This window comes from Lathamus discolor, chromosome 8 (genome assembly GCF_037157495.1).
Source record: "Lathamus discolor isolate bLatDis1 chromosome 8, bLatDis1.hap1, whole genome shotgun sequence".
In the NCBI taxonomy this organism is placed as follows: Eukaryota; Metazoa; Chordata; class Aves; order Psittaciformes; family Psittacidae; genus Lathamus; species Lathamus discolor.
In genome coordinates this window covers 8,471,530-8,492,083 of record NC_088891.1, presented here as the reverse complement: position 1 = coordinate 8,492,083, position 20,554 = coordinate 8,471,530, and the positions used below count along the sequence as shown (strand labels likewise).

The 20,554-nt window shown below is 50.1% G+C and overlaps 2 protein-coding genes across 2 annotated transcripts; one reads left to right on the top strand and one right to left on the bottom strand.

The window, feature by feature from the left end:
• Window positions 1-5,009: 5,009 nt before the first annotated feature.
• Window positions 5,010-7,952, bottom strand: MRPS11 (mitochondrial ribosomal protein S11). The gene is made up of 6 exons (XM_065688510.1): window positions 7,853-7,952; window positions 7,638-7,742; window positions 7,044-7,133; window positions 6,200-6,329; window positions 5,493-5,558; window positions 5,010-5,361 (listed from the first exon to the last, which is right to left on the bottom strand). Exons 1-6 carry the CDS (start codon window positions 7,903-7,905, stop codon window positions 5,254-5,256), a joined length of 552 nt encoding a protein of 183 aa, XP_065544582.1. The 5' UTR covers window positions 7,906-7,952; the 3' UTR covers window positions 5,010-5,253.
• On the top strand, window positions 7,920-10,974 carry MRPL46 (mitochondrial ribosomal protein L46). The gene is made up of 4 exons (XM_065688511.1): window positions 7,920-8,177; window positions 8,556-8,745; window positions 9,704-9,877; window positions 10,528-10,974. Exons 1-4 carry the CDS (start codon window positions 7,968-7,970, stop codon window positions 10,776-10,778), a joined length of 825 nt encoding a protein of 274 aa, XP_065544583.1. The 5' UTR covers window positions 7,920-7,967; the 3' UTR covers window positions 10,779-10,974.
• The last annotated feature ends 9,580 nt before the right edge of the window (window positions 10,975-20,554 follow it).

Below are 20,554 nucleotides of genomic sequence, written 5' to 3'. Positions count from 1 at the left end.
TCCTGCCTCCTACCTTTTAAACCCTCAGACAATTGCTCTGCCCACGCTGGCTCCTTCCCCAGAGAGAGCTCAGATTTGGAGGTGATGTTGGTGCTCTGATAAGGGCTTGAGACCCAGCAGGGTTTGTCCCACTTTTACACCGGCCCTTTTGGTGACAGCGCTGCTGCTGTTGGCTGCAGGATTATTAAGGGATGGGATCCCCCCAGCCGGCTGCACCGCTTCCCTTGCAGGGATTTTGGTAAACGGGGTTGTTTTTACAGCCATGTTCAAGGGCAGATTGTTCCAGAGCATCTCCCAGCTGCTTCCCACCTTTGCCATTACAGAGAAGCCCAGACAATTGGCTCATCTCAAATAGTTTGCATTCCTTGGTCAGGTTGACCCCAGCAACTCAGGAGATTGATAAATTCCTTCTGTGGGTTCAATAGCAACATAATGATAGGCAGCATCCAGGCCTGGGCAAGGGGCTGTGTGAGAGCTGTGGGTGGCAATTAGGAGAGCAAGCTGTTTGCCTGCAGGCTGGTGCATGAAGAAGCCAGTCCTGTTTCACCAACTCACCCTGGGACATGCTGAAGGGACTGGGGGATGAAACATGTCTTTATCCTGCCTGGGGCCCCAGGTTCTGTTTGTTACCTAGAGCCCTGTATATGGTGTGATGCTTGGTCTGCTCCTGCACTGAGAAGCAAACACAGGGATGAAGGGCCAAAAGCTGGAGTCTCAAGCGATGTGGCTGGGGGGTACAGCAGGCATCAGTCCCAGCCCTGCTGGTTTAGTTTGGCTTTGCAAAGTGAATTGTTAAGTGTAAAGGCACAGAGGAAGGATTTCAGAGCCAGTTCTGAGGACTGCCATTGCCTCTTGGAGAGGCTTTGGAGCAGTTTCTAAATACAGCTTTGGGATGGCCTTTGTGCCTTCTTTACAATAGTGAATTGAAAGCCTCTAAGAGCCGGACATGCTGGCAAGGGGCTCCTGAGCAGAGTCACCCTGTGCTTCTGATGTGGGGGTCTGGCTGTGGGAACAGCAAAAAGGGGAGCACATCTAGCCTGGTTCTGGAGAGCCCTTTCTTGCATCCTTCTGCTCATCCGTGCTGACTCTTGGACCACCAGGTGGGAGACTTTAGCCTTAGGAAAGTATTTTGGGGGGGGATATGTTCTATTTTCTCTTCCTGCATTTTCCCTCTGTGTTCTCTCTCTTTCCTCATCATCACCTAGCATCCAGCCCCTTGCACCCAACCTTTTCTCCCTCCTGCAGACTTTAGAAGCACAAGCTTTGAAGCCTCTGTTGGGAGCAGCAAATAGCTGTCAGGGCTCCGTGGCTGCAGGGGGGGTTGGGTCCAGGGGCACAGCCTCCAGCCGTCCATAGATGGGGTATAGGAAGAGAGTTATGAACTCCTGAGGGATGAAGGGGCCATGATAAGTGCCACTGGCTGGGGAAGCTTGGAAAGCACACAAGAGGAAGCATGAATCAGACAAAAAGGAATAGTGTTGAAGTTTGGCTTCCTCTGCAGCTACCCAAGAGGACACCATGGCCCAGCTTCACCATCAGCATGGGAACTTGGATGCTATTAGGCAGTTCAGTAGTAAAACCTCTGAGCAGTTCCCACTGCTGTTGAGTACCCATTAATGCCTCTTGAGGGGAGAGGAGAGCATTGGAAAAACACAAAAACAATGTGAGGGTCCTTGATCTCTTTTTTTTGGTCTGAAAGGTCATGGGATGAGCTTAGAGGGGCAGCTGTGAGGGGAAGAGGGGCCAGGCAAGGACAGCAGGCAGGAAAGCAGCATCCTGATTATCTGCAAAAACATCACCTAACTTGAACTGTTCTCCAGAGGCTCCAGAGCCTTGAAGAGCTCTATTCACCACCCTGCTTTGTGCATTTCTCCAGCCAGGTATCCCCACAGCAGAGGGAAAGCCAGCAGGACCTACAGATGTCCCCAGCAATGAGGCTGTGGTTAACCACCCCTGCTGCTCCAGGCTATTAGCTGCTCCAGGTTATTAGTCGCCCTCTCCTCACTAGCCTGTACATGCAATCAGCTGTTGAAGGACACTGACATCGCTTACTGCTTTAATTGAATCTCACAAAGGAATTGAAATTGGCTGTCCAAGTGCTGTTGTTGAAATGCTCACATAAGAAATAGTAAATCACCAATTCAGTACATAAAGCTGCAGCTCTGGGTAGAAAGTCCTTGTTGCTGGGGTTAGGGAAATAATTCCTCTTTGCAGAATAATGTACTATTAGGGAGAAGGCTGGGGGCTATTTTTCCAAGCTACCAGGTGCTCTCCCTGTCCAAAGGAAGGGTAACTGAGTTACACCAACTCCCCAAGACGGAATGGACCTCATTACGGGATAAACAGACCTGAGGCAGCATTGTATCTGTAAATCAGAAGACTGATTTGTATTTCACCCCCTATATGATGAGAAAGGTCCACGTGGTGTTTTGGAGGGCAAAACCCCAGAAAGAGCAGGGTCGAACCAGGGTGAAGCTTTGCAGTCAGTAGCAGTTTCTGAGCTTGTTTCACAGAAAAAGGCTTATTTGAGGGTAGGGAGTCAAAAGTTAGGAGGGAGTGGGGAAAAAATGTCCCAAAGCAAAGGGGAAGCCCAAAGGGAGAAGATGTGACCCTAATGAGGGTTCTAATGCTGTGGCTGTGCTATTGACAAGTGAAGTAATGCTGCTCAGGAGGAATGTGAGCCAGTCAAAAACAGGATTCCACACAGGCACTAAGAAAAGCAATTGGAACTGGTGAACAGCAGTGGCTGACTAAAACCAGGCCCTTCATAGGTTTATCTCAAGGGTAGGGAAATCATGAAGTGCCGTTGGTGTCTATTCATCCCCTGCAAGATGAACAATAGTACAGTGTGTGCAGGAAGGAGCAACACAGAGCTTGTGGAGGGTGCGAAAGCTTGCCTTGAGTGCTGTGTTCTCCCTCTTCCCTGCCCACTGCCCCAGAGGCCCAGGATGTGCTGTGGAATCAACAGCTCAGACTGGGCATTAAGTGAGGATTTGGCTTTGGGGGTGCTCCAAGGGGGCAGGTAGGTGGGAAGTGTGACTTCTATGGAAAGCTGCACAACTGGAGCACCATGCTGGAGAGCTGAGGATATGGTGCTGGGGACTTGGAAAGCAAATATTGCATGATACTGTACAGACCCAGCCACTGAACCATGCAGAAGTGTCAGCCTCTTCTCTCCAGCTCAGAGTGCTGTGTGAGTGTCAAGGAGGAAATAGGGGAGCTACCAGAACTAGGTAGGGAGATAAAACTTAGCACTATGTAAGCAGTACAGTGTATTGGTAGACTTCATGGAATGCTCACAAATATTCAGAGACCAAGAGTGGCCTTTGCAAAGGGCACAGCCTTGAGCCTGGATAAGACAGAGCTTTATTGTCATTGCTTTCTGACTCTTGAGTCACCCACCTCCCCTTCCCTGAATTTCAGAGACTGCAAATCTCTTCCCAATCTTATTTTTCCATTTGTTCTCTCATCTTTATCTGACGTGGGCACTTCTGCATTGATGCAATGAGCAGCTTGTGGTGGAGAGGGGTAGTGTTCTGTTTTCTCAGTGTGTTAGATAGTACATCACTGACAAGCCTGCCAGTGCGGACTGGTGCTCCTCCCTTCCAGGGCTGGCCACTGTGCTCAGCACAGGAGCCGGTCCAGCCTTGCTTAAGGCACATCAGTGCTCACACATGCCCTCCCTATTCAGCTACCTGGGTACTGGGAGGTTTGAGCTTTGCAGTTTATAGCTGACCTGAATATCTTCTCCTTTAAAAGAGGAATATGAAGTCACTTTAAATTCAGCCATATTTCTGGAATGAGGGGGAAGCTTTTAGTGTGTCAAACATCTATGGAAGAACCTCTCTTCTTTGCTGTCAGATCTGTGACAGCTCAAGGAACTTCCCTTCAAGATAACCTACCCTCTAATCAAATTGAGATAGCAGGAGTAAGGTAGGGGGTTCACCTGAATCTTGTTCTCTTCTGTCAAATGCAACTCAACAGGCTCTTCTAAGCAGGCAGATTTCTTTCAAAACCTGCCGTATGCCATTCAGTCCCATGAAGGAGGTTCACTGCCTCGTTGCCATGGTAGCCCTTCTCTAAAGAGGAAGAGAATAGTTAATTATGCAATTTAAGAAACTAAGGAGGAACGACAGAAAGAGGAATAACAGAAAGGAAGATGCTAGGTTTGTGACAGAACTGCTGCCTTCACCAAAATACACTGTTTACAGGAGAAATGCTTGCCCAGTGTGTGCTGGATGTGGCCAGGGCTTCTCTGGCAGCAGGATTTTGGGGAGATGCCCTTTGCCTCTGCTATCCAGGAAAATCAATCCTGTAGTCAGTTACTGCTGTTGCCTTCCCTGCTTAATGCTCCAGAGAGCCTCAGACATATTACCTTGGCAGAAATTCTCTCTGGATGGAGCTGGGATAGCAGTAATACATCACAGCTCCGTGACATGCCCATGCTGCCTGTGGCTATAGAGTGGTACAGTTCAACACTTAAGTGTTTTAAATCTCCTTTCAGCATTTCATTGTTCCTCAGGCCTCCTGCCCCTCTTGCTTGCTTTGCCCAGGACCTCAGAAAACAGAGTTCATGGTGCACAAGGCAGGAGCAACGAGGCTGCCAGCATCAAAACTAGCAAGATATCAGCCCCTTTAGGACTGGTACTTTCCAGCAGCACTGGCAGCTTGGGTGAAACAAAGCACCACAGCAGCTCTTTGCCAGTAGGGGATCCAGACATGCAGTTGCCTCTTGCATAGCACCCCAACCTCTGCAAGCCAGGGGGAAGGGGAAGTGTTAACCCAGGCCTTGTTTCCAAATGTGTACAGTAAGAGAAAGAGGGAAGGAAGCTGCTGTGACCCCATGCAGTTGTTTACTACACGACTAGAAGGAGATCTGCACCTCAAGCTCCCCTTCATCTAACAAGGACAATAATAGCACAGAGAGCGAGACAAGAGCCACATACGGTGGTAAGAGTGCGGTCGAGAGGCAATAATAATACAAAATACTTCTGGGAACACAGCAGGAATGACTGTCAAAAGGCCAACATTTTAATCAACAAACTTTATACACAAGAGGCTTCCCACTAAGGGAATACACATGTTCCTGCTTTTACCACCTGGGCTTTTAAGGCCCAGGATGGTCTCTCTTCAAGCTTCCCTCAACAAGTATTTCCAGGGAGGGTGGATTCCCAGAATCTATCACAGGAGCAACATTCAGCTGCTTTTGCATGAACCAACGTTGGGATGCTGTGTGTCTCTTCCACTCCCCCCTCACATTCTCCTGGCCTTCCGAGGGCGGCAGCCGTTGTGTGGCACTGGGGTGTTGTCAGTGATGGAGATGACCTCCAAACCTCCCATTGTCAAACCCCTGATGGCAGCCTGGAAGAACAAGACAGCACACGACACAGTGAACGGCAGAGAAGGGAAAAAGCTCTGGGAAAAATAGCTTGGTCCCTGTCTGAAAATCAACTTGTTCCAGTGGTTTTACTTTGTAATTAACTGGCACCTACTTTGCGTCCTGGTCCCAGGCCTTTCACCATCACTCGTACGTGCAGCACACCTTTCCCACGGGCTTTCTGCAAGAAGAACTGGTTAGTGTTCTCTGTGATCTGACTACTGCTGCTCTGGCTACCCTGGGCTCTCTCATTGCCTTTGACCCACTATCATAGTATTCTTAAGAGCAGGTAGTAATGGATACAGAAGGCAAATATGGGGATTACTGCACAAAGATGCTAGGAGGAAAGGAACCTGGGTATAGCCATGGCAGCTTCAGAACTGTGCCAAGCTTTCAGGGCTGCATACACAGAACTCAAAACTATCTGTGACCTAAAGCCAGGGCAGAAAATGACATATCCACAGATATGTGACTGAACTGGCAAGGGACTAACAAGGCCTAACTTAAAGCTGTTTTCCTTTCTCTATTGTGACAACTTCTCTCCTGTGAGCAGTGCATTCCTTCTAGAGGGCAAAAGAGAAAAGCAGACAAGCTTTATATTTGCTGTGCAGGAGTCCACACCTTCAGTGCCAAAATGCAAGGGGCTTGCAAATTGAAAACGAGAATGTGCTGCAAAGCATGGCCGTGCTGCCACCACGTGGAGGCAGCTCCTCCGGATCTCAAGCACTGAGAGTGAGGCATGGATGGACCCAGGTGCTGGGGAGGTGGGGAGGTGGTGGGTGCTCCCCTCCAGGAGGATAAGGGTCACCAGTGCAGACTCACCACTGCTGCTGCCATGGCTGCAGTCTGTGCTGCAATGGCAGTTGCCTTCTTGGCATTCTGGAAGCCTTCTGTGCCACAGGATGTGTGGGCCAATGACATGTTGTCAAAGGTGACCACTTGGACGTGGGTGCTACAATAAGACAGGGGCAAAAGAAATAAGCTATAACAAAACTTTATTCTCACTCAGCTTACTGGCATAGGCCTCTGGTCTCCTTTCTCCAGGCCACCCTCACTTAGCATTCCCTTTTGAGGTATCCCACCTACATGAACCAACCAGAGACCTCCCAGCATTTGCCTTTCCATCATCCCACAGAATCTGAACAAGGTGGTACAACCTTCCTGGATAAGGTATACTTTATCCAGGTACACATCGGACACTGCTTAGCCCTTTCAGACCCACCTCTTGCAACAAGCATTTTACCTCTTCTGGTTATTAAAATAATGCACAAAACATTCCTAGAACTTGAAACAGTAAAATATCATACTATGGATCCCTACTGAAACACAATCATCTCTCACTGAGAACATGTTGCCGTACAGCTGCTGAGAAAACTGACAGTGCTAGAGCAGCAAGTAACCTATCATTAAAGCCATCAGCATGTAATTATTCATATCAGAATGTAGTCAAGGTATGTAATAACAATCTTGCTGCTCTTAAAGACACTATAAGGACAGTTGTGCTTCCTGAACAGCACCGAGGTTTGAATTCTTCCTAGTAATGACCACCACTCCGCTGGGTTTTTTCCTTTAAGCCTTTTGGTGAAACACTGACTGACCAAAGCCCAGGTATGTTGTAAGCCTTTCTTATGCATGCTAGCAGGAGTGCAGCTGCTGATTTGCTTACTTATTGTAAGTAGCTTTGATGTGAGCTATCGGGATCTCTTCATAGACCTTTCCATCCCATCTCATGGAGCTCCTCTGCAGGATTAAAGGGCTGAGGAGCAAAACAACAGTTATCAAATACTCACTCTTTGCAAAGTTTTATTTCACATTCATCAGAAACTGTAGTGATAGGACAAGGGGTAATGGGTTTAAACTGAAACAGGGGAGATTTAGGTTGGATATAAGGAAGAAATCCTTCACTATGAGGATGCTGAGGCGCTGGCACAGGGTGCCCAGAGGAGCTGTGGCTGCCCCATCGCTAGCAGTGCTCAAGGCCAGGTTGGACGGGGCTTGGAGCAACCTGCTCTAGTGGAAGGTGTCCCTGCGCAGGGCAGGGAGTTGGAACTGGGTGATCTTAAGGCACTTTCCAACCCGAACCAGTCTGTAATTGTGAGATTCTGCGACACTGGGGGAGAACGAGGTGATCAAGTCTCCAGCACACACAAACCGCGTTTGTGACTGGATCAAATCACCCCTTCCTCAGCTGCGGAAACACCGAGCTTGATGCACGCCCCCGCCAACCTGCAACCGGCAGAGCCCTCCCGCTTCACCTCACCTCAGGTCGGTCGCGCTTTGCGTCTCCGCCTCCTTCGAGGCCGCCGCCTCCGCGAGGTCCGGCGGGCCGGTCCGCAGGCCGCGGCACAGGGCGGCAGCGCGGCCCCTGCGGGAAGCAAAGGACAGTTGGCGGGGAGGACACCGGTGTCCCCGCACACACCGGGGTCCCCTCACGCACACACCGGGCTCCGCACCCCCGTCCCCGCGGCCGCTCACCCGCAGGCCGCGCCGCGCAGCCGTTGCCAAGCGACCGCCAGCGCCGCGTTCATGGCGGCTTCCACGGCGCGCCCGGAGAGGTCGCCGCAAAGCACGGCGGGAGCGGGGAGGAAACATGGCGGCGCGCAGCGCGGTGCATTGTGGGCTGCGCCGCTGCGCGATGGCGGCGCCCGGGCAGCGGGCGTTGGGCTGGGCACGGTGGGTCTGCACCGCGGCCCCGGCCCGGTCCTGGCGGCTCTTCGGGGCCGTGTGCCTGCTGAGGCTGCCCCGCATCACGCAGCCGCTTGAGAGGGAGGAGGAAGAGATGACGGCGCTTATGGGGCAGGTAGAGCGGGGTGTCGGGGGCGTGCTGGCAGGGAAATGGCTGCTTCAGGCTTGGAGGAGTGAGCACACTGTGGGGCTGGCCGGGGGCCGTGGGCTGGGGGGAGATAAGAGCCCTGCACGGCCGGTCTGCGGCACCTGAGGTGATGTTTGTCACCGCGAAGCCGCGGTCAGTGCTCTGTGTGAGACTTGGGTACTGTGGGGATTAATAGTGCTCCCATGTGCTTCCTTGGTGCTGTTGATGTCCCTGCGAGCGGCTCCTGCTGTGAGCACGGAAATTCCCCTCGTCTTTCATTCACTGAGGTAGAACTAGCTTAATTCTGTGTGCCGAGTCCAGCCCGAAGAGCTGGTGGCTCAAGAGCTCCCTGCATTGCCCTTCTAGATAGAGCTGGAGAAAAGCCACTATTCAGACCATGAAATCCGCAAGCTGGAGGAGGAGGAGCTGCTCCGGAGGAGGAAGGAGAGCGCCTACGATGATGAAGTGCCCGGCAAAACGGTCATCATGGCTCGGGACCTGGAGGACAAGTGGGAGCAGAAGTTCCTTCGATTCAAAGCTGCTCCGCGGATAACAGGTACAGGCTGAAGGGCAGGTGGAGTGAGAACACTCTGGTTGGTTGCTGGACACAACTGAGTGCAGCTCTGTAGAGGGAACGTATTCGCTGGGTCTTTTTGTTTTAAAGAGAGTTGACTGTGACAGCACTGTTAGCACATGAGGAATTGACTGGCTGACAGGGGAATTGGTGTTCTCATGACACAAAGATGTTTCCAGACGTAGAAATGTTCGGTTTCTTGGTTCACCAGCCCTGCCTAGTTCTCATAGAATCATAGAATAGTTAGGGTTGGAAAAGACCTTAAGATCATCCAGTTCCAACCGCCCCTCCATGGGCAGGGACACCTCACACTGAACCATCCCACCCAAGGCTTCGTCCAACCTGGCCTTAAACACTGCCAGCGATGGAGCATTCGCAGCTTCCCTGGGCAACCCATTCCAGTGCCTCACCACCCTAACAGGAAAGAACTTCTTCCTTATATCCAATCTAAACTTCCCCTGTTTAAGTTTTAACCCATTACCCCTTGTCCTCTCACTACAGTCCCTGATGAAGAGTCCCTCCCCAGCATCCTTATAGGCCCCCTTCAGATACTGGAAGGCTGCTATGAGGTCTCCACGCAGCCTTCTCTTCTCTAGGCTGAACAGCCCCAACTTCCTCAGCCTGTCTTCATACGGGAGGTGCTCCAGTCCCCTGATCATCCTCGTGGCCTCCTCTGGACTTGTTCCAGCAGTTCCATGTTGAGTTTTATCAAGGTAGAGGTCGAGGCTTCTTGCTATAAGTTCCTTCTGAAATGGAATGCAGTCTAACCGTGAGTTCCAGCTGAATCCTGCAGCTCTGGAGCATTTCTGTCTAGATCTTGTTCCATGTGTTCATGTCTGTGTATTATTGCTGGGAGGGTGTGAGATGCAGCGGGTTGATCGAGGGATCAGAGCAGTGCTGCCAGGAGACTTTGTTTCCAGCATGTGTTGGTTTTTGGCAGATGCTGATGAAAGCAACAGTCGAACATCGCTGAACAGGAAGCTGGACAGAAACCTGATGCTTCTGGTGAAACAGAAAATCGGCAACCAGGAGCTGTGGCTCCTGCCTCAAGTGGAATGGCAGCCTGGGGAGACACTGCGAAGCACGGCTGAGCGAGCCATGGCTACCTTCTTAGGTGTGTATTTTGCCCTGTGCCCAGCCCTTCACTTTGTTCCAGTGGTTTCCTTCCTGTGCCCTGTCTGAGGGGTTTTTGCCATCAGCTGGAGTGCAATCACCTCCCATCTGCTGGGAAAAGGCATTTCATAGCAGAGAGATGGAGCTCAATGGGATGGGCTTTGTGGCAAGAGCTGTGATCCCAGCTCTGTAACTGCTTACTGTCACAGAGCAACCATGGTGGGCAGAGAGCTGATGACACTGACAGGATCTCTGCCTGCCACCAGCTGCACTGCTGGGTCTGGCCCTCACTGATGTTGCGGGGGCAGTCTGGTGATGCTCTGTGGCTTGCTTCAGGTTTATGGCTTCTCCTTCTCTCTTGTCACCCTGTGGCAGATGAGTGATGGCAAACTCATGTCCTTGCTTTTCCCCGTGGGTTGACAAAAGCTCAGTTCCCTCCTGTGGGAGGACTTGCTGGACTCCAGACAAGCTTGGTTTTGTCATGAGAAGAGGTTTACAGTTGGCAGTGTTTCTGCTGAGAGGGAGCAGCCAGTCTGAACCAGGCACAAGGAGTGGCTTATGCTGCTTTTTTGTTACTACAGGAGAGCAGTTGCTGTTGCTTTGTGTTCTTACCTGTTGTTTTCTTTTTCTTGCATTGCTGGGATCTTGCAGGAGACCACATTGAAGCCAAAGTCCTGGGGAATGCTCCATATGGGATTTACAAGTATAAATTCCCCAGGGACATCAGGACTGAAGATAATGTGGGAGCTAAAGTGTTCTTCTTCAAAGCCTTCCTGCAGAGCAGTGACTTGTCCCAAGCAGAGAAGAAGGGGAATCACCTGTGGGTCACAAAGGATGAGCTGGGAGATTACTTGAAGCCAGAATACCTGAAGAAAGTCAATCGATTCCTTTTGGACTTGTAAGGGATGGGCTGTGCTCCAGCAGATGGGGAGGATGTGGGATGCAACTCCAGGGAGGAGCACAGCTGCTGCTTTGCATGGTCTGTGTGTATGAGATGTTAATGTGGGCTCTGGAGGATAATTTGCCTTTGCCTTATTTGCCACTTCTCTTCACCAGGCCTGTACTGAATCAATATTAAAACTTCTACTTGGAAGTGAAGTTCTCCTGAGGGAATTCTGTGCTCTTGTTGAATCTCCCTCCTCCACCTCTGCTGGAAATGCATGTTGTGATCTTTTCCTTTCCCAAGTGTGTGATTCCCTGGGGCTGCGGTACCCAGGGGGCTTGCTTTCCTCTCTAGGCTTCTATCATAGCCTCAAACTCAAATGATTTCTTCTATGCAGTGGCTAATGCTTGTCTCTGGTACCTGGTCTTTAAGAGCAGCATTGGGGGTTATCTGTGTGTCCAGGTGGGAACACAAGGCTGGGAAAGGTGGGTTTCTGGGGAGAGATTGAAGCTTGGGGTATTCACAGTTTGTTAATGTTTAATCTGTGTTGGAGCTGCCTGTGGCCTAGAGCCCATGATACGTGGTGGCTATGGAGCACACAGATGCATGAGGAATAGGCAGCAGCTCTCTCTTTAGCTGAGTGCTGCTTTCCCCACCCACACTGCCCTCCTCTTGAGCCTCAAGCGATAATAACAGACACTGAAGGAGGTAACACTTGGGCAGCAACATTCTGGGCTGGGAAGGCTGCTCTGGCATTTGCTACCTCCTGGGGGCAACCCCAAAGGCGGCTCTGGGGAGTTCTTGGCTCTCATTTGTGGTGCATTAGGCCAGCACTGCTAACCCAGGCCAGCTGGGTCTGCCTCAGGTGGCCTGACACTATTACCCCAATTTCTTTATTAGAAGATCTATCCTGGGCTTATATGGTGCTGTCTGTTTCTTGGAGGGTTTTTCCTGGTTGTGAATGTTGCTTTTTGCTGGTCAGACTGTGGGCTCAGGGCTGGCTGGACTTTATAGACTATAATCAGTGGCAAGGAGAGAGGGAGGAAATAGCCATCGTTAATCATTGGGAGAAAGTTCAGCTTCCAGAGTGGAACTGGAGAGAGATTGCTATATGTATTTTATCAATCCTTTGGGAACTGTTGAGCTGCAGGCCTCAAATTAAAGCTATCCTTAATCATGCCGCAAGCCATTGGGGTTGGGGGTAGGACAACAGCCTTCTATTTTGTAATGCTGGACTCTTTTGGGAGGTGCAGGCTTACCATAAATTACCAACAAAACAAAACTTGGATTCTTGAAGCACCCTTCCAGGAGGCTGTGTCTGCAACAAAGAGCACTTGAAAAGAGGAAATTAACATGAATATGTGCCTGAAAAACTGCAGATGCTTTGGCTCCTGCCTGGGATCAGCATTGCTGAATGGGATGCTCTTGCCTTCTCCAGCACTGAAAGCCCCTGCAGAAGGGAAAGGTGAGTCTTTCTCTTCATCAGCCTAGGGGGCCATGGGTGCGATCAGCCCTGATTAGGCTGTTCTCTTCCCCTCTGTAGCATACAGCCCCTGAGCAGAGCTTTGTGGGCAAAGGCTTAGTGCATGGCCTTTGCCAAGATCTCTGCCCTATTTCCAATGCCAAAGGCAGGTTTTAGGTAGCTGGAACAGAACTTTCAAAGCATATAAAATGCTGTTCAATCGTTCGCAAAACCAGGAGCACAAAAGAGAGAAAAGGCTGCAGTGAGAGCTTGCTGATCTTCAAACCCAGGCAGTTCTTGCCCTCTGATTTGAGTGATGAGGCTTTGGGCATTCTCTGCGCTGAGGGAGGTGTAGCTCCCTTCAGCAGTGGGAAGATCAGAATCAACAGTCTCCATGGCCTTTGCTCTTAACCTGTAGCAGATGTGTGAAAGGCTTGGTCTTTTATGGAAACTGAAATTGTTTTCACCTAAAACACATATTCCTGCTCTCAGCCTGCATAGGAACAGGCCCTTTTTGAAAAGCCCTTGGCCATTTGCAGCAATCAATCCTGGATCTTGCACCTCAGGTGCTTTTGCTCAGTCCTGTGTGGCCTGTTCCTTCCTCTTTAGCCTGAGAGGAGAGGATGGTTTGTATTTGAGTTTGGATTGATGGTTTGTGCTGTCTGTTATTTTCCTTTGAGAACTTGGTGCCTGCAGGCCAAACCTATACCCATACTCCTTGCAGAAGTCTCATCAGGCAAGCTGGTGGGTTATATTTTGCTGGTAACTACTGGGAGGATAGCACCTAGTGTTATCTTCCCCTGAGTCTGCATGTTGAGGGGAAGCTGGAGAGCAGTCAGACTGGGGTGAAGTTTCTGCTCCTTAAAGACTTTCAGCACAGGATACTTCTGTTCATGTGGGTGATGCACAAAAGCCAGATCCTTTTCCCCTCCAGGGGGGAGGAGGCATATCAAGATGACCTTTCCCTGATGTGATGCAGTCCAGCAGCTATCCCTAAAAGCCTCCAGGAGCAGAAACAAATTGAAGGTGCAGTTGCAGTCTAAAACACCAGCATCTAAACCATTGCCTAAGCCAGCATGTTAGAAAAGAGAGATGAAGGTTTTCTGTGTGACAAATTGATGCTAGCACACCCCTCCAGCGAAGGAGAGAAAACAAGTCCTGACAAAACCGCTTTCCGGCTTCACTTATACAGCTTTCCTCTACTTGCCCTACAAAGTACATTCCCTAGCTGATACCCCTCCCTGTCTGGGAGGGTTGGCGACTGGTGCTCTCTAAGCAGAGCCCTGCTAATGTGTTTTGTGATACACCATGAACTGTTCAGAACTGCACGCTTTCTCACATAATAGGAAGCTACTGTTTGCTGCTCCTCCTGGCTGGCTCCAAACAGCCAAAGGCTTCAACATTGGGAAGATAAATACATGCAGAGCCAGGAGAGGCCATTGGAGCCATGGGCTATGCTGCTTCCTGCTCTCTGGAAACAGGGAGGAGGAAAGATGCTATTGCTCCCAGACACAGCCCTGAGCTTGTTAGAGCAGAGAGCTCTCTTCTGGTGCAGGGAGCACCCAGGGAGGGAAGGAGTTTTGCTGCCTGTGGGCTCACTCCCTGTCCTGGAGGATGAGGTGTCTCCAGCAGCATCAGTCACTTTGCTTTTGTTCAGTTCACATTCCCATGCTTGTGTTGGAAGAGATCTGGCTCTGTGGAGGAAGTTTTTCAGGCAGTGTCTGGGGTTTCTTGCAAGTGCTGCCTGTTCCTGCTGCTCTCAGCTGCTTGCAGGGGATGCAGCATGGGGAGCATTGCCCATGGCAGCCCAGAGACCCACAGCAAATGGTGTGGTTGAGGTCACCTGTGATAGGAGTGTGTTAAGCCTCTTTATTTTGAGGACATCTTTTTCCTCCCTTTTGTGAAAACACCCTGTGTTTTGGTGTGACCAGCATATTGGAAGGACACAGGACAGGCAGAAAGGAGCTCTTTGAGTGAATCTCTGCAAAGGTAAGATGGATATAAAAGAAGGCGTGCTACTGTGAAACTTGAATTCGGGGTAAAACTGGTCCAGAAGCTTTGCTGATCATACCTGATCCTTAACTCCAAGCGCTCAAAAAGCAAAGCCAGGAATTTGTGAGAGCAGTACAAAGCGCTGACAGCAGGAAACTGCTTCAGGTAGTTCTAACTACTGCTTTGCTGTCGAGGCTACTTTTCACAAACAGATCTTTTGGGAGGTATAAAATCCTTTGGCAGGACTTCATAGGCAGTGCTGGGAGACCCAGGGGCATTCCTCAATTGAAATGTGAAGGATTATTCAGAAACATTAAAATGAAGCTTCTTTAAAACCTAGGCAATGCAATGAAGCCTTTATGCAGTGTACACAGGGCTTGAAGACTTGCCATCACAGCCTCCTCCAGAAACAGGACAGTGTGCTAGCAGGAGCTGGCCCATTCCCTGGCTATCATGAACATTCAGTCTCATAATGGACCGAGGCAAAAGTTTAGGGAAAGTTTTTACAGCTATCTATGTGCTGCTTAAACTGATCTGTGCTGGAGATGGAGGTGAGAGCTGATGTCTGAGGCAGATCATCTTGTGTCTAAGGGCTGCCGTCCCACTCAAGCATCAGGGCAGAGGGAAGCTGGCGATGTCAGAGCAAGGCACAGGCCAGTGCTGCTGTTGGGAAGAGTGATGTCAGGGGTGAATGTGTGCTGCTGGCCTGCTCCCACCATGTACTGCCTGCCTGCATTGTGCTGTCTTTCATTGATCAAAGTAATTATGCCCATTGCATCTCTCCTTTCAGGTTTTACCCTCCCAAATGTTCCTCCACAGCATTAAACCTGGGGAGGAAGTGAATTACTGGGGAAAGTAACTAGATATAATCTAGGTTTAATGGGCACATAGAGAAAGCACATGGGGTTGGGAGCGTGGCTCAGCCAGCTTCCTCCTTCTGCAGGCAAATAGAAAGTTATCTTGAGGTATGTATATATCTAGCTCCGTGATCTGTGAGCTCTTAATAATTGGTTTGGTGACCTGTTGGCAGTGCTCTCTCTCTGTAGAGCTTTCCTCAGTCCCCAGTTAATATAATGGGTCACAAATCCCATTTACTTTTGAATTCTGAGTAATCCTTTTGTTAATATCACCTATTGCTTTTCTGGAAGCACTGGAGGAAATCGGAGCCATGTGCTAATCAGTAAATCTGGTCGTGTGTGTTTGTAAGCTCCTGCCCTGCTCTGCCTGCCTTTACCAAATGACCAGGGCAGCCCATTTGTGTCAGACCCAACACACCCCTCTGCAACACAGCAACTGTTTCCCAAGCCATGGTACTAGTGAACAGCACAGGATGTATGAGCTTGAGGAAGGCAGTCAAGTGATAAGGGGTTTGTAGAGGGAGGCTGGGTATTGGAGTGTCTGATTCTACCAGTGCCATGTGTGAGAGGCAGTGATTGCTGGAGGTAGCACCCATAGGGACCCACTTTTCTGCTCTGGCTCCATCAGTGCTCGCAGCTCAATGTCCAGCCTTGTCCTCTGTGCAGAGGTAGGGGATGTGGTGCAGGATGGATGTTGCCTGTCCCAGACCCTTCTGGATGTCATATCCCTTGATTTTTCTGTCTGGAAAACAGGACTGGGGTGAGCTGTAGCTGTCTTGCCTGCTCTCTCCTGCCTTTGTGGGTATCAGAGCCCTTTCAGAGGGGCAAGAACCTGCCAGATGACCAGCTCTGAAGGCAAGCACAGGTACACATTACCCCTATTGAAGGGAGGGAGAGCATCAGCCCCCCCCCAAATTGCCTGAAGACCTGTAAACTGCTCCACATCACCTGCTGTTGGTGCTAACCCAAAGGCTGCAAGTGGCTTGCAGGGACCGTGTTCCTGCTGCGATGGTTGCCCACAGATTGAACTGGGTGGGAAACTCCAGTAGTGTTTCCAAGTGCCAGAATATGAGTCATGAAGCCAGTGTTTCTTGCTTATTTTTATTTCCTGATCATCTGCAGGGTTTCAGGCTCCTGCACAGCTGACAGAGCCTTACCTTTCGCTCCTTTTCCTCGTGCTTCTATTTGTCTCCCTATTTTTAGCCTGTCTGTGGCATTCTTCACACAATGCCTGTGTGCACCGCTTTGATCAGAGCTGCTGACAATGATGGCAACACGACCTTGAAGGTAACAGCGTGCAGTGAAGCAAGATCTGTTGTATATAGTTAGTTTGCTGTGGCTGGGCATCGTGTTTGCAACCCAGGCAGGCACGCAGCATCACCTCCCCTCTCTTTGCGTGCTTTCCTTGACAGACCCCACCAGGATTTGGGCTATTTGACACCAAACCCTCTCCTTGGCCCACAGTAAAGAGCACAGCGGGGAACTTTCCATCTCTGGGAGCCTGATAATGCAGATGTCTCTGGCTCTACTTTTCAGAGCTAAATTCTCCTGAGGATGGAGGTGGATGTCACTTGCTGCCCGTGAAACAGCTCGGTGCTAGGCACTAGATGGCAGGCGTGACTGAGAAATCCCATTCGTGGAGCTTTTCTTTCCCTTTAAAGTCACCTCCTGCTACATCTCTCTCTGGCTCCAGTGTGGGAGCCTGCAGCATGGAGTCAGGATCACTGATTTTTAACTGCTGTGCCCAGAGGTTGGCAGAGGGTCATCTTTGTTCCATGGGGGGCTTGACAAGTAATGGGAGCCTCAAAGGAGTCTCTAGGACAGAGAAAAGAGGCAGGGAGTAGGCAGGCAGCATATGAGGATCAAGGGTGGATGGTGGAATGATGAGGGATGCTCAGGGTGCTGTGCAGGGCAATGGGGATGCAGAAGGGGTGCTTTGGGGGATTATCCCTAAAAAAGGGTCATAACAGTGGATTTACCTAGAAAAGGGTATGTAACTCTCCCCGTATCTCAGTGATGCAGCATGGGTTCCCATGCACTGTTATGGGATAGGAGTGACAAAATTCCTCCTTTATCCTCCTTATTGACCAAGGGTCTAAAGTTCAAGGTGTCCTTGGGCCCTGCTACGTGCTGCTCCCACCACTATGAAGCTCAGGGCAAGACAGCCCCTGTGGCGCTGGGTACCTGGTTGTCTTCTCAAGCACTAGTGCAGAGCCACAGCCTCTCTGCCGCACTCTGGGTGTTGTAGGTCCCCTGTAAGCACCTTTCCAACAAAAAGGGGATTATCTATAGCTTGTTAGAGTCCTTGCAGGGAGGGAGAATAAGGCTCTTTGCTCTGAAATGTTCTCTTCCCTGGGATTACAAGATAATGCATATGAAACGACATTAGCTCAGCCAGGTTTATGGATTATTTGAAAATCAAATTCTTTTAATCTCATCCACCATCTGGCACCAACGTAACAGCCTGCAGCGAGCTCGCTGCTGCTTCCACCCTGACTGCGCTGGAGCAACTGAAGCATCGGAGATGATGAGAGGACACCGGCATCCCTGGCCAGCACTGCGCATCCTGGCACCAGCACCTTGTCATGATTCGCAAGACACCGAGGAGGTAACATGTCTGAGAGGGTCTTCCTGGTGTGCACTGGCAATGGACAGGCAGGCTGGGAGCACCTCACTGCCTATGCCTGTGTGACCATGAGTCTCAAAGCCAGCAGCCAGAGGGGTCCCCGGGTCTTGGATAAAGGTGAAGATCCAGGCAGGGCACCTGCCAATCTCACCAACATGACTTGCGGTGATCTCCTGGCTGGACAGGGAGGGACAAAGGCACAGGAGCTCCTTGCAGGATGCTGATGCAGAGCTTTTTCCAAGGAGGTTGTTTTCCTTTGAACATTAAGGGTGCTGCCACGGTGCATCTGGGCTCTGTGATGAGTAGTACCAGGGAGCCAGTGACAAGTCACGTTGTTTGCAGGTGCTGATGTGAGCAGGTATGGTGTCCCAGAGGAGCAGGGCAGAAGAGCATGTCGGGGCTGCAGCATATGGAGCCCTTGAGCAAGATCACTGTCAGCAGCACCACAGAGGGCAGCCTGGCTCACAGGTGAGGGAGCAGACAGGGACCACTGTAGGAAGCTGGAGCCACCAGCACTAGGGACATGTGAGTGTGAAAGAAGCATGTGCTGAGTACTGTTGTCCCCATTCTGTAGGTGCAGTTGGCACCTCCCTGGGGAAGGGACAAGGTCGAGTGGCATCCCATCCTTCTCCCAAGCAAAAGCCAACCCCTCAGCTGATTTTTCAGATGTGAAGCCAGCTGTGCTACAGAGCTGTTTGGTCCTTGTGGTTTTGCATTCTTTGCTGAGCCTCACTAGGATCATCCATCACCTTTTGTCTCCTCCAGAATGCTTCTGCACCTACTACCAAGGAGTGCTATAATCTCAGTGCCCATATAACATGACTAAAAAGCCTTATGGGATAATAGGTCACGGTTATACAGTTTAGTTCAAGTAGAGAAAGGCCTTTATAGCTATGAATACATGAATACTTAAAATATATCTATATAACATTGGTTAACATGAGGACTTATAAGCATAATATGTATATAGCGCTGGGTTAACAGCCTGTTCCATGCCTCCCTGTACAGAAGGCTGTAGCTGTTCTGCGTGTCAGCTCTATCGCAGTGGCTCTTCATGGCTGGAGTCACAATTTGCACCATTTTTGCTGAGCTCTGGGTATGGAGAGCAGCTGTTCCAGGCAGAGGGATGCTGAGGAGGGAGGACTGGGTTTCTTCCTTGGAGCAGATTGGGATGCTAGAGGTGAGAATGCGGCACATCTGCCTGCAGGTAAGGAATTGCACACGGAGCAAGGTGGGGAGCTGATGCACCATGATTTAAGTTTCCTGAAGACAGTCACATGCAAGAGAAAAAGAAAACAAGAAGAGAGATGAATAGCTTTAAAGCAAAGAAAATGTCATTTTTGAGGTAATTAATTACTAATTATACACACACAGAATTGTCTGTCATTAACATTACTTGGGGTTTCAATACATTGTGGTTTTAATTAAACGAATCCTTAGATATTTTTTCTCCTTCTTTGTAGAACAAATTCATTTTTTTTATTGGTGCCAAAGAATAAATTGTGTAATTAGTGAGTATTACTTTGTTGCTTCTGGAAGGGTTATTTCCAGGTTGCTTGTATGCAGTGGCCAGAGAATGGTTATGAAAGAACCATTTGAAGGCGCTGGCACAGGGTGCTCAGAGAAGCTGTGGCTGCCCCATCCCTGGCAGTGTTCAAGGCCAGGTTGGACACAGGGGCTTGGAGCAAGCTGTTCCAGTGGAAGGTGTCCCTGCCCATGGCAGGGGCTGGAGCTGGATGAGCTTTATGGTCTCTTCTAACCCAAACCAGTCTGTGATTCTATGAAATGTTGTTTGATGCCAAGAGTCCATGGAAGTTGCTGTCTGTGGCTGGGTCTGTTGGTCGAGGTGGGAATTTGGCAGTGCTGGGACACAACTAGCAAGAAGGAGGCAAAAAACCTCTGCCAGTGCTGTCTGGAGGAGGCTGTCAAACACCAGTAGGTATCCTCTTGCTGACTTGCGTGCCTGTGAGTAAATGTGCTTCATTTTGATGCAGAAATGCCCAGCAGAAGGCAACTTTTGACCCTCCGGAAAGGAAGCAGTAGCGAAGCTGTGGCTGCTTCCATGTGCTCGCCCTGGCACAGGTGAGGGAGAAGCCCCAGGATGGTATTTTCAAGCATGCAGCATCACAGTCATCATTATGGGGGGTAAGGGCTGGCAGGGATGACATATCTCCGCCTGCCCCACCATGTGTAGGGTACCCAGCTGATTCCAGGCAGGAAGAAAAGAACTCAGTGGGCATCTACTGATAGGGTCTTAATAGAGCTGCACTTATTATTTGGAAAAGAAAGAATCAGGATTACAGGCTTATGAGGGATTAGCAAGCATGAATGCATATTTCTGCATATACTGCTCCTTTTGTAAACCCATTGTGCCATTAGGCTGATACGGAGTTATACCATTACTAGCATGACATCAGTGTATCAGATAGTCCTGATTATAAACCCCAGCAGCTGTACTAAAGAAAACAGCGCTTTCCCAGTGGTCTGCTGATCCTCTCCTGTTTGTAGCTTGCTTGGCTGAGAAACCACCTTGGTTTTCAGACAGCATCAGTACCACCAGTAGGACAGACACCTTGGGAGCATTGGCCCACCTCCTGGGGCCTGTCAGAGTGACCAAACTGAGGCTTTAAATGCTTCAGCTGCCTTCTCCTGTGGGCTTTTAAGCAGCAGAAGGAAAGTGGATGCATGAGGATGCTCAGGTGTGTGTGCACTCAGCTATAGTGGTGGAGAGAGATCTTTGACTGCTCAGAGGAGCTCGGGTCACTCATGGATATATGTATAGAGGCCTTTCAGTGTGCCTGAAACCTTGCATTTCTGGGTTTAGCTAAAATACAAAAAGGTCCTCATAATGCTGGTGT

What these genes read in the sequence shown, in the direction of transcription:
- MRPS11 (XM_065688510.1), bottom strand. Translation starts at nt 7,905, where the DNA reads ATGAACGCGGCGCTGGCGGTCGCTTGGCAACGGCTGCGCGGCGCGGCC. An exon ending in ATCAAAGCTACTTACAATAA is followed by an intron (nt 6,330 to 7,043) that starts GTAAGCAAATCA and finishes GTCTTATTGTAG; the next exon opens with CACCCACGTCCAAGTGGTCA. An exon ending in GCCTGGGACCAGGACGCAAA is followed by an intron (nt 5,362 to 5,492) that starts GTAGGTGCCAGT and finishes TTGTTCTTCCAG; the next exon opens with GCTGCCATCAGGGGTTTGAC.
- MRPL46 (XM_065688511.1), top strand. Translation starts at nt 7,968, where the DNA reads ATGGCGGCGCGCAGCGCGGTGCATTGTGGGCTGCGCCGCTGCGCGATG. An exon ending in TGACGGCGCTTATGGGGCAG is followed by an intron (nt 8,178 to 8,555) that starts GTAGAGCGGGGT and finishes TTGCCCTTCTAG; the next exon opens with ATAGAGCTGGAGAAAAGCCA. An exon ending in AGCCATGGCTACCTTCTTAG is followed by an intron (nt 9,878 to 10,527) that starts GTGTGTATTTTG and finishes GGGATCTTGCAG; the next exon opens with GAGACCACATTGAAGCCAAA.